Source organism: Barbus barbus (assembly GCF_936440315.1).
Source record: "Barbus barbus genome assembly, chromosome: 33".
NCBI classification, from domain to species: Eukaryota; Metazoa; Chordata; class Actinopteri; order Cypriniformes; family Cyprinidae; genus Barbus; species Barbus barbus.
Window position 1 is genome coordinate 21,400,275 of NC_136761.1, and position 12,346 is coordinate 21,412,620.

Consider the following 12,346-nt stretch of genomic DNA (forward strand, 5'->3'; position numbering starts at 1 on the left):
TGATGATTATCTGGAAAGGTCTTTTTAAAGCATTATCCCACACTTTCAACTCAGGAAGTCCCTAAGTGACACCCAGGTTCAGTCATGTGACGATGTGTGAATTTTGTACAAGCATTTGGTTAGCACATGTTGCAGTGTCAGCAATTTTTAAAACGCTTGTTTTTGTTACTAAAGGTATGTTTCAACCCATGCAACAATTCTAATATTTTAATAACATATCATAGATTATTCATCGGGCTATTAACCTTGACATATTTGTCACATTAAAGGGATAGTTCACCCAAAAATGAAATGTTGATGTTTATCTGCTTACCGCAAGGGCATCCAAGATGTAGGTGACTTTGTTTCTTCAGTAGAACACAAACAAAGATTTTTAACTCAAACCGTTGCAGTCTGTCAGTCATATAATGGCAGTCAATGGGACTCACGGCTTTGAGAGAGAGAAAAAACCATACACATACAAAACCAAGTTAAACCCTGCGGCTCGTGACGATACACTGAGGTCTAAAGACATGAAACGATCGGTCTGTGCAAGAAACTGAACAGTATTTATATCTTTTAATTTGGTTTTGTCTGTGTATGTTTTTTTCTCTCTCTCAAAGCCGTGAGTCCCATTGACTGCCATTATATGACTGACAGACTGCAACGGTTTGAGTTAAAAATCTTTGTTTGTGTTCTACTGAAGAAACAAAGTCACCTACATCTTGGATGCCCTTGCGGTAAGCAGATAAACATCAACATTTTATTTTTGGGTGAACTATCCCTTTAAGAAAAATGGTAATGAGCTGTTCAATTAATTTAGCTGATTCAATTATTTTAGTGTTATATATTTTCTGCTGCTCATTTCAAAGCATATTTTAACAAATCTACGTGCACGTTTAACATGTTGACCTCCAGTGTGAGGTAGTTGTTTATTTTTATTCAGTTCGCACATTTTCGAGTTGTGAAAAAAAAATCTAAAAATGTATTTCTGGTTAAACCATACACCTGAAAAGGTAAAATTATACATAGTTGTTATAAAACTTAATGGTCACAGTTATGTGGTTTTGAAATATGTTGTGGCAAAGCAAATAAAATACGAAAACTGTATTTCTTCTGAAAAAGGTTTTATCTTCCCAGAAATATAATAATTTTGATATATGTTGTGGAAAAGGAAATAAACAGAAAAAAAAAATTTATTTAGCAAAAAAATATAAAATGCATTTTTTTTCAATTGAGAAATAAACGCCCAATGTAACATATATGTAACATGAAAAATTTATCATAAACGCCCAATGTGTAGCATTACAGATCTTTCACAAGGAGGGGTTGAATTTCAAAAACAACTGCAGAAACATGTTATAAGTGGTCCATTTGGTTTGTTGTATTAAGCCTCACAATTTTCCTATAAGGAGAAATTGGTCCGGGTTCTTATGGGTAATGAGCTGCGTATCATTAATATAGAAATAAATGTTTGTATTAATAAAGTATCTCTGTGTTCTCATAGCTTCATTTTCCAGTGGCTCCATAAACATTAGCCCAACCATTTTCATTTTATTGGGGGAAAATAGACCCCATTACATTATAGAGTAATTCTGTTAGTAAACTGAGGTTTTGATTTCAACACTTCAAAATTTTGATCAAGAATAACTTTTCTTACAAAGGACAAAACAATGAAGAAATGTGATTTGACAAATAGATTAAGAAACGTGTTTCATAGAATGCAATTTAAAAATTGCGGTTTAAAAAGGTGGTTAAGAATTTTTTATTGTTATATATTAAATATTACATGAATTACATTTTATTTTTCAATTTGAAAAGTCTTTTATTAATGTAGGCTATTATTTAACATTTAACTACAAGTGTAGACAACGTAAACAAATATTTTATTTATTTGTCTGTTTTTATTTTTCAATTAGGCGAATAATTGAATTTATTCTTTCGACAATTAGTTACTTGAAAGCAGGAAAAATGTGAAACGTTTAGTTATTTACTTGATTTTATCATACCTTGGTTTTTTTGTCATTCTTCCTCTCCTTTTATCTTTCAGAATTTTTTTGTAGATACGTATTTTTTGTAAATATATATTTTGTTTATTAACATAAAAGTTGTTATTCAATCTGTAAAACTTTTAAAGCACAAAAATCATTTCCGCCTTTGCCTATTCAGAGGAAATCGAGGTTTTTGTAGTTTTTATCATCGTCTTCATCACAGCGAGAAAACACAAACGAACAACATTTCCCACAGTGCCTTTCGCGTGAATTCAACTTCCGCCTAAACATCCGTGTTCTAGAAGTCAGTACTAATGCTGGACTGCAACCAGCTTTCTTACCTTATTCCGTCCAAATGAATTAGATGGAAGGCAGGTAAAACTGACTCCAGAACAGATACTACATTTTTTGCTGTTTTCCGGTTGTGTGTACGGAACTGAATGCGACGGTGTAGCGTCTAAATCCGAGCAGTATTCTGCGTTATTAAAAGGTATCAGATTATAACTTTTTATAACACATTTATTGGATTGTATAGTTTTGGTCAACTGTTTAATAGGTTCTTGCAGTCAAATGTAGCCAATAGTTAAATTTTCTCTTTCTGAGGTAGAAGTATACAGCAAATCTGACTAGCTGCTTTGTAAAATAGCTTTGTATTGTCACCAGGAACACATATATAAAGTTATTATCGCAATGCACGTCGTATCTCATATTCTCTATAGCATTTTTGTTGTTGAACAAATGTCGTTTAGAGCACGAACTGCCATTGCAGTTTTGTTTTAATCATGATCTTTATTCTTATTTTGATCTATTACAGGGTTACGGTCGAGCATGATGTCTGAGGGCGGTTCATTTATGAAAGGCATGATCCTAGGGGGCATATTCTGCCTGGTAATGTCTTTCTTTGAGACCTTTAATTCAGGAACCCATCCAGTAGGTCATGAGCATCTCCACCATCATCTGAAACCTGTTAGCAAAGATGAGCTACAGAAGTTATCAGAGTCTCAGATGTCTGACTTGGTCCATCAGGTTCAAGTGTACTGTCTCATCATGGTCACTCCAAAGCTCCTGGTCCACTGGGCGACAGCCAACGACACTTGGAGCAAACACTGCGACAAATCTGTGTTCTACACATCCGAATCGTCCAAAGCTTTAGATGCGGTTGACCTACAGGAGAAGGATGAGTGGGCTAGGTTACGCAAAGCCATCAAACACGCCTACGAGAATGCTGGAGACCTGCGCTGGTTCTTCGTGGCCCGGCCCACCACGTTCGCAATTATAGAGAACCTCAAGTATTTGGTGTTGGATAAAGATCCAAGCCAGCCGTTTTACATTGGCCACACGGAAAAGTCCGGAGAGCTGGATTATGTGGAGTATGACAGCGGGATCGTGCTGAGCTATGAAACAATGCGGCGGCTGATAGAGGTGTTCAAAGATGAGGACAAATGCCCAGAGCGAGGACATGCCTTGTGGAAGACGCCTGAAGAAAAGCAGCTCGCCACCTGTCTGAAATACAGGGGGGTGTTTGCTGAAAACGGAGAGGATGCGCAAGGCAAAGGGCTTTTTAACAAGAAGAGCGTCAGCTCCTTGATTTCTGACAGCATGGGCCAAAACCCAGCTGACGTCGTGGAGGCCTGTTGTTCTGACATGGCCATCACGTTTGCTGACATGAATCCGAGCCAAATCCATGTTTTGATGTACGGTGTCTACAGACTCCGGCCATATGGACACGATTTTCATGATTCCTTGACATTTCTGCCTCCTAAAGACTCTGATAATGACTGATTGAATTTATGGCTTCTGTATTGGGACTGTTACTGTCACAGAATTGAGGTGTTGATCATAGCTGGGTGCAGGGCTGTATCAGCCGTGATGTACAGTATGTACTTTACTTGTGATTATGCGTTCTGAAAGTTGGTGCTGGTGTGTAAGTTAAGGGGGGGGTAAACTTTACTTTTTGCTACAAATGCGTTCTGGCAAAAGCAAAAGAATAATTGTTTGCATACAAGTGAATCGTGACGGGCCAATATTGGATAGTTTTGTGCACTTGATAGTATTTTGAATAAAAATTACACTAGATTTATGAATGCCACATATATGGGGTTAGGAATGAAAATGAAGAACCTTTTGATGAAAATGTATTTTGGATGCATGTTGTACAGAGGGGAGAGGATATTTTCATGGCCTCTGTACAGTAAACTGTCTATATCACCCTTAAAAATATCAAATTAACATGCTTTGAAAGGTTAATATTTCTTGAGATTGTAAAATTACTTTTGCATAGAAAATTGTCTATTTATTTACATATCGAAATATTGTTTCTATGATTCAGATGTACTTCATTATACACTGGTTTGTGACCTTTTTTAATTTCATTAATCTTTTTATTTAGTAAACATCAGGATGATTGATCTCACCTGCTTTAAGAAATAATAAAGGTTACAAATAAAAGAGTGCTATCAACAGATGATACAGTGCAGTGAACATATGTATATGCATTAAATCCTCTTGATTTCCCTGGATACTTGATTTTTCAATGGATTGCAACACTTCTGATAGGTTGGCTTAATAAATAACAATGAAACATTATGTTTTGTAGTCCTTTATTAAACTCTGAAAGCTGTCCTATTGTAGAAATCTCATCTTGTTTGGGTTTGACGGGAGCTTTTCATCCGACTTGTCTTTAAATTTTCCTTTTCTTCATATTCTCTCTTCTAAGACTCTTGAAAATGTTTCTCAGTTTCTCCATCTCTTGTTTTTTAGTGTTTCATTTTTGTTTTCTATCCTGTTTCACTCATTTTCTTATCTCTTTTAATTTTTCAATTCTCCAGTTCTGTTGTCGTTTGATTTCTTTTTGAATGTCTATGCTGTCATTTTAAACCTTTTGTTTTTTTTTATCTCTGTTCTTGTTGTTTGATCCTCGATTTATTTACAATATATTTTTAATGTCTTATGTTTTATATCACATTTTCCTAATTATGTTTATATTCCTTTTTCTCTCTGTCCTTACTTTCATCCTCTTCTTTCATCTATCTAATTGTTTTTTTGATCATTTCTGAATCTCCAGCTCTCGTCTCCATTGTAGAGAAAGGATTTTTGACTAAAAAATAATAAACTAATTAAAATAATGACTAATAAAATGCTAATACGGCATGATCTCGCTTTGGTTCATAATTCAAAAATAATAGACGTCTTGAACATTGTGACTTGCCGATTTGACGTAATACTGCTTTGTATTATATTACACTAGTCAAAATTTGAAGTGGATCAAAACCTTTAATCAAAGTTGTCCTAAAACCAAAATGTGTTCTTGTCTTAGGACAACTTTGATTAACTTTTTTGATCCACTTCAAATGTTGACTACTCTTAGTTTTTTTCTGTGTGCTGTGGTTGATAGCTCCTTAAAGGCACTGAAAAGGCACATTAATACGATAAATGACAAATGTAAAATAGTATGAATGAGCCCTTTCATTTTTGTACATAAAGTAATTAGTTGCATTGTTGCATAATGGCCAAACAGACTTTATGTATAACTCACCCTTTACTCTCCTTGTACTTTGCTGAAATTTTATACTGATTAAATGATGAGAGAAATCTAGAGAACTTAAAAAAAAGAATCAGCTGATATTGCATAAATTTTCATAACTCTGATGACTTTGCTGTCTCCGGTGTAGTTTTCCCATTGCTGCACATTTGATCTCATACTCAGTTCCTGGTCTCAGGACTGCATCTTCACTCTTCAGCACATGTTGAGATGTCCAGTCAGTCTGCTTCTTCATTTTGTACAGCAGCCTGAGTTCCTCTGTAGCAGGACATGACGGAGGAACCTTCAAAACCACACTGTCACCTTTGACCAGTGACTGGACAGACTGGCTGTGATGGAGGACTGAAGCAAACGGTTTCATCGCAGTCATTTCATACAAGAGAATGCAGGAACCAGGATTGTTCTCCATTTCCTTTGACGACACAATAAACTTGGTCGGCTTACAGTTTTTTTCTAATCACAATTTTGATCAGTTTCTTAAACATCTTCAAGCTGCTCTTCATGGTCTTTTAGATATCAGGATTGAGCCAAGATTTTTGCTAGAAATGACACCAGTAGCTGTTCTCATTGTTTTTTCCTATTGTTGAAGGACTCAGATAGTCATTTTGTTTAGGCAAAAGCACATCTGGCCAATCCAGAGATGTGAACGTGTAGCTAACCAAATCTCCTACTTTCAGATCCATCAGTATGTTATCTAAGTTGTCTTCTACTTTTGGTCCAGAATCATTTAGTTGTCTGAACAGCGTTTTAACAACACAAGATTCATTCTCTCTCATTCTTTCAGCCATTGTTCAAGATCTGTTCCTCTGAAGGAAGGAGCAAGGCATTTTTCTAACAACCCAAGATCAGCAATATTTCCAGAAGGCAAATGGTTCATGGTTAGTTCTACAAACTTAGTGGTTGAATGATAATGCAGCGCGAGTCTCTGCTGTTTGAAAGACTTCTTGGTGTCGCTGAGATACTTGGCTGCACCACTTACATGGATGAGTTCACCTAAAAAACTCAATATGGATTTTTCCTCAATGGACTCTGAAACTATGTCTTTGAAATCTGTATTAAATTGAGGATGAGAACACATTCTACTGCAGCCTGATTCCTATAATGGGAAAAATGTGTATTCATTCTCAAAAGGGAAATTAAGTAGATGTACGTTTCCTGCCTTTAGTGCAAACAAAAATGGACTCAAAACTATAAAAGCAGGGTCTAGAATTGCATATGATACATAGTATATAGTGGCATGTGGTGTATAAGCAAATACCACATGTTCTGTCTTGGGAAACCGAGAAATACACATACAAACACTGTTGTTTAAACAGCCATGATACTATTCAGCTCTCACTGCAGCAAGAGACCATTTCAGTTTGGAATGACTTGAATGCAGGTTTTATTTGTGCATTAAAATGGTGTCGCTTTCAAAGCTTTCCGCATGGTACACAGTTGAGTCCATTCATGTAAACAGTAGACGGGCAGCCTGGTGATAACGGGTCCTAACGATTCCACCACATCCTCTCGTCTATCATTACTTATACGTCTTCATGTGCCACAGTCCATCATTCAGATAGTGAACGTTCTCGATTCCAATTCCCTTGTTTATTTTCTCTCTGTTCAGTGAAGTGAGACAACAAAATATTTTCAAATGAAATGCAATTTAATCATTTTAGTTTTCCAAACCCAATAAACTGTATAATCACAGATTAAACTGATGGTGACTGATTTATATGGATTTCATGTATTTATTCATTATTTTATTAAATCAAGCTTTATATAATCTAGAGGATAGAGGAACTAATCATTCCACTATATACACAGTATCTCACAAGTGAATACACCCCTCACATTTTTGTAAATATTTTATTATATCTTTTCATGCGACAACACTGAAGAAATGACACTTTGCTACAATGTAAAGTAGTGAGTGTACAGCTTGTATAACTGTGTACATTTGATGTCCCCTCAAAATAACAACACACAGCCATTAATGTCTAAACCTCTGGCCACAAAAGCGAGTACACCCAGGGGCGTCGTAGTTGCGTGAAAAGTGGGACTAAATTACCAGGGCCCCAAGTGGGGGGAGGGCCCCTGAGGAGTGAAATTTTATTTTCCTTTAAATATAATTTTAAGATCACAATAAATGTTGTTAACTAATGTAAATACGTATATTTTGGGTAAATGCATCAGTTGATTGATGTATTAAATAGTGTCCAAGTACATATAGTGTCTGAGGACAGGCACCCTCTCCCTTGCATGAAATGGTTTAGTCCACCTTCACCGGGCTTTATGACTAGGCGCATTTGAAGTGGCGTTCATTCTGCTGAAGCGGCAGACGGCAGTGCCGAACTGTGCAACGGAAGATGATATTAAACAAAGCAAAATTCGATTCTCAGAAAAGAAAAGAGAGGCAGGAAAGAGATAGAAAAAGAAATGAGGGAAAGCAACTGCTAACGGACTTATTTTCCAAGAAAGGTGAGCCCAAAATGTGAGAGCAAATAGTCTACAAATTAACTCCTGCTGTGGTTACAAAACACTTCAATACCCCCGCGATTATCAGTGCTAATATAACACAACTGCATAACACAGAATGAGAAATTAGATGATGCCTTGTTTGCATAGCCTACACCATTTCAATAGTATACTAATTCGAAAACTAAATTAATATTTGTTATTGGACTATAATAGTCTAACTTTGTAGGCTCAATGTCATATAGGTTCATGAGGATATCGGTCATATTAGTAGCAAAGCTAACTTGTGAAACGCATGGCACTCAGTTTCAGAAACTGTCACAGAGGGTGATGCAGCAGCAACAGACCCCTCATCATCTGATACTGTGGACTTAAGACAAGGGGAGCCTATACTGTAGTTTAAAATGAAAGTACATAATTTTAGCTGTTTATACTGTAATGTGTTTAGCAACACTATGTCATGCTCTGCCTTTTACTGTAGTCTAGCTGTTTGGCTAGCCTAATTACGAGACTATTTTTTTGACATCCATAAGAAAAATAAAATGGCACTTAGTTTTTATTAAGTGCTATACAAGATATTTAAATGTTAATCAAGTTCAATCACATCCATTAGGCTACATTGGACTTTCAGTAAGATGAAACTGGTTAAAAACTACCTGAGATCAACAATGAGTCAGGATAGATTGAACAGCCTTGCCCTTCTCTCCATTGAAAGTCAGTTGGCAAGAAAACTGGACTTTAAGGACCTCATCAAGGATTTTGCCACCAAGAAGACCTGTCACTGGGCACTAACTGGGGTATAAATTTCAGTGTTTAGCGCTTTGTGGAAGTTTTTTTTGCCCCTTATTAATGGAAATTGACAAGCGAGTTAAGTTTTTTTGTATCTTTCACTGTAAATTAAGCATTTTGTAAATTAAGCATTAAAAAGCTGTTCTCTTCAGCCAAATGAAAAGTGTTTCAATTTTCATGCATGCCTATAATGTTAGGCTACCTTTGGTGGCATCTACTGTTAGCTTTTAAGCATTCTGCAAATAAAACAGAAATTCAGAGAAGTTGTGTAATAAGGCTTTTTTTGTTATACATATAAGAGTTCTTAGATTAGTAGTAAGGGTAGTTGTAGGTAGTTGTCAACCTCGAGCTTACGGGGGCCCATGGCCACTGCTTGTGCATAGGGCCCAGAATTTGGTGCTACGCCCCTGAGTACACCCCTAAGTGAAAATGTCCAAATTGGGCCCAAAGTGTCAATATTTTGTGTGGCTACCATTATTTCCAGCACTGCCTTAACCCTCTTGGGCATGGAGTTCACCAGAGCTTCACAGGTTGCCACTGGAGTCCTCTTCCACTCCTCCATGACAACATCACGGAGCTGGTGGATGTTAGAGACCTTGCGCTCCTCCACCTTCTGTTTGAGGATGCCCCACAGATGCTCAATAGGTCTGGTGACATGCTTGGCCAGTCCATCACCTTTACCCTCAGATTCTTTAGCAAGGCAGTGGTCGTTATGTTGGAATACTGCCCTGTGGCCCACTCATACGACTATTTCCCAAACACAACCTCTAGATATGATGCTGAGCACGTGCACTCAACTTCTTTGGTCGACCAAGGCGAGGCCTGTTCTGAGTGGAATCTGTCCTGTTAAACCGCTGTATGGTCTTGGCCACCGTGCTGCAGCTCAGTTTCAGGGTCTTGGCAATCTTCTTATAGCCTATACCATCTTTATATAGAGCAACAATTCTTTTTTTCAGATCCTCAGAGAGTTCTTTGCCATGAGGTGCCATGTTGAACTTCCAGTGACCAGTATGAGAGAGTGAGAACGATAACACCAAATTTAACACACCTGCTCCCCATTCACACCTGAGACCTTGTAATACTAACGAGTCACATGACACCGGGGAGAGAAAATGGCTAATTGTGCCCAATTTGGACATTTTCACTTAGGGGTGTACTCACTTTTGTGGCCAGTGGTTTAGACATTAATGGCTGTGTGTTGTTATTTTGAGGGGACATCAAATTTACACTGTTATACAAGCTGTACACTCACTACTTTACATTGTAACAAATTGTCATTTCTTCAGTGTTATCACATGAAAATATATAATAAAATATTTGCAAAGAGGTGTACTCACTTCTGTGAGATACTGTAGATTTAAAAAAAAAAAAAGGTTATTCAAAGTGTAGGAGATGCATAGAAACACTTACATGTCGTCAGCAGACATCTTCATGACTCCCACACAGAGCGCATGCTGCTTCCCTTCTGCCATTATAGCCTGAAAACAAATACTTAAGGACAACAACTTGTGATATGAAACGTTCACCAATCAAAACTATTACATGAACTGTTCACTCAAAAATTATTATTTATGGCAGTGATGTTATCGTTAACTCAAGCTGTTATAAAATTATTATTTTTCCATATTTCTATTTAGTTGTAATTTATTTTTAATTCAGTTTAGCTATTTTAGTGCTTTGACAAACTCATTTATTAAATTAATGAGTTTAAGGCGAAGCACTAAAATTGCTAAAATATTACTAAAAGTAACTAATAATAAATAATACTAAAATAACACTGATTTATGGTAATTTTTACTTACCAACATGCTGTTAAAAACTTGTATGTTGAATACAAATTTTGATTGCATACATTTTTCATTACAAGGCTTTTTAAAAGGCATATGATTTATTTTTTTTATGATGAACAGAGCAATTATAATTTTTTTTTTTCATCGCAATAGTCGTATGGTGTTTTTTGTGAGTGCTTTTTGGAATTGACAAAAGATGTGAACTAATCCTCAGATTAATTTGTCAAATCCAGAAAAATATTTCAGTATATTTTTAGAAAATGACTAAATATAATACAACAGCTGGAAAGATACAACTACTTTGTCTGTTTCAGCAGGGTAGAGTTTGGCTCCTGGTGATGTGAGGCCTGGGCACATGATATTGGCTCCACTCAGAACAAATTTAATGGCTCCTTTATCTACTTGTTGATGTGGAAGAATGAAGGGATCTGGAGAACAGACACGTAAGTAGCAGGCGTTACTCTACCAGTAAGTGTAACTTGGGTAATATAAGCAATTTTCTGGAACCTGAGGCAATCATTTCTGATTGGAAAGCATCTCACTGATGAAAATGAAAACCATCTTACATTTGTGTAGAAGTCTGAGGGTGGGATAGAAGGGTCCCTCTCTCTGTCTGAAGAAGAGCAGCTCTCCATTTACCGTAAGAATTTCAATATGCTCATGACTGGAAACAAAATATCACACCTCTGATGTAAAATGAGTTACTCTTGGTATTGATTTTACATATTGTGCAACTCTTACCATCTCACTATTTTGACAGGGTCCTTTTTGGGCATTATCTGGTTGAGCCAATCATCGATGTTTGGAAACTGATCTAGCAGCTGATTCTTTATACCCTTAATAACAGACGTCTTCAGCTGAATACAGTTAGAAACATTTTCCTTTTCATCAAATCTATGAAGACAAAGAGAAAGAAAGGAATTAGCATATTTGATGTCTCATACCTGCAGATGATACAGCATCAGGTCTCTGTAATCTTACTTTTTATGACAAACTATGGGAAAATAAAGAAACTGGTCTAGTATAAAGGTCTATACCACCAATTGTTTTATCATTTAAAAAACTGCTCAAGTTTCATTCCTTGAATGTTTAATGTAAACATCCTTTGCAATCACGGTCTTTTTTGCAGTTTGCTTGTCCTCTGTTAGAAATAGCAGAAGTATCTTAGCAAAAAGTAAGTGTAAAAAACACTAAACACATAGTAATACAGATGGATAATTTCCAGTTAACCAAATAAATCAGCGGTGACAGAGCAAGTTAGCAGTGAACTAGCTACACAGGTTGATGTCTCGGTTAAAGAATTAAGGACAGATGTTATAATATCATATGAAACTGGTAAGCGTATCCAAGCAACATTTCTTCTATTTCTACGGAAATGTCAAAGCGACTAGGTAAATGAAACACTGCATTTCTATAACAATGCTAAGTTGTGTTAGCTACTATTTATAAGGTTGACAACGGCTCAAGCTTACTTTTTAAACATCCTTGCAGGTCGCTATCGGTCACTCTTGTCCTCCTATCTGTGTGATAATACAGCTCGTAACTTAAGTTTTTGATCCAAAAAATAAAAGCCAAACATTCAGTAGAAGATTTAATGAACTGACTCCACGCTTCACGTCAACCGCAGATGATTCCTGTTTACGACATTTACGACAGTTGTAAACATTTTACGGCAATGGCTGGAAGTACTGTACATAGATATAAATACCATTTATTATGTCTATGGTACAGTATACCAGACAAAATGATGCTATGCACTTTGCAATACAGCTGTTAAACTTTACTGATATCGTTAA

General features: G+C 36.4%; 2 protein-coding genes across 3 annotated transcripts; one reads left to right on the forward strand and one right to left on the reverse strand.

Moving 5' to 3' along the window:
- Positions 1-2,232: 2,232 nt before the first annotated feature.
- On the forward strand, positions 2,233-4,557 carry LOC306853468 (C1GALT1-specific chaperone 1-like). 2 transcript variants are annotated; one of them, XM_079390904.1, is made up of 2 exons: positions 2,233-2,460; positions 2,785-4,557. In XM_079390904.1, exon 2 carries the CDS (start codon positions 2,799-2,801, stop codon positions 3,750-3,752), a length of 954 nt encoding a protein of 317 aa, XP_079247030.1. In that variant the 5' UTR covers positions 2,233-2,460; positions 2,785-2,798; the 3' UTR covers positions 3,753-4,557. The 2 variants fall into 2 exon arrangements, with proteins under 2 accessions (XP_079247030.1, XP_079247031.1); XM_079390905.1 differs by having other exon boundaries at positions 2,233-2,345; positions 2,785-4,551.
- Positions 4,558-5,344: 787 nt separating this feature from the next.
- LOC306853469 (malignant T-cell-amplified sequence 1-like) lies at positions 5,345-12,207 on the reverse strand. Its single transcript, XM_079390906.1, has 6 exons — positions 12,023-12,207; positions 11,292-11,444; positions 11,117-11,214; positions 10,845-10,978; positions 10,171-10,238; positions 5,345-7,112 (listed from the first exon to the last, which is right to left on the reverse strand). Exons 1-6 carry the CDS (start codon positions 12,031-12,033, stop codon positions 7,031-7,033), a joined length of 546 nt encoding a protein of 181 aa, XP_079247032.1. The 5' UTR covers positions 12,034-12,207; the 3' UTR covers positions 5,345-7,030.
- Between the last annotated feature and the right edge of the window lie 139 nt (positions 12,208-12,346).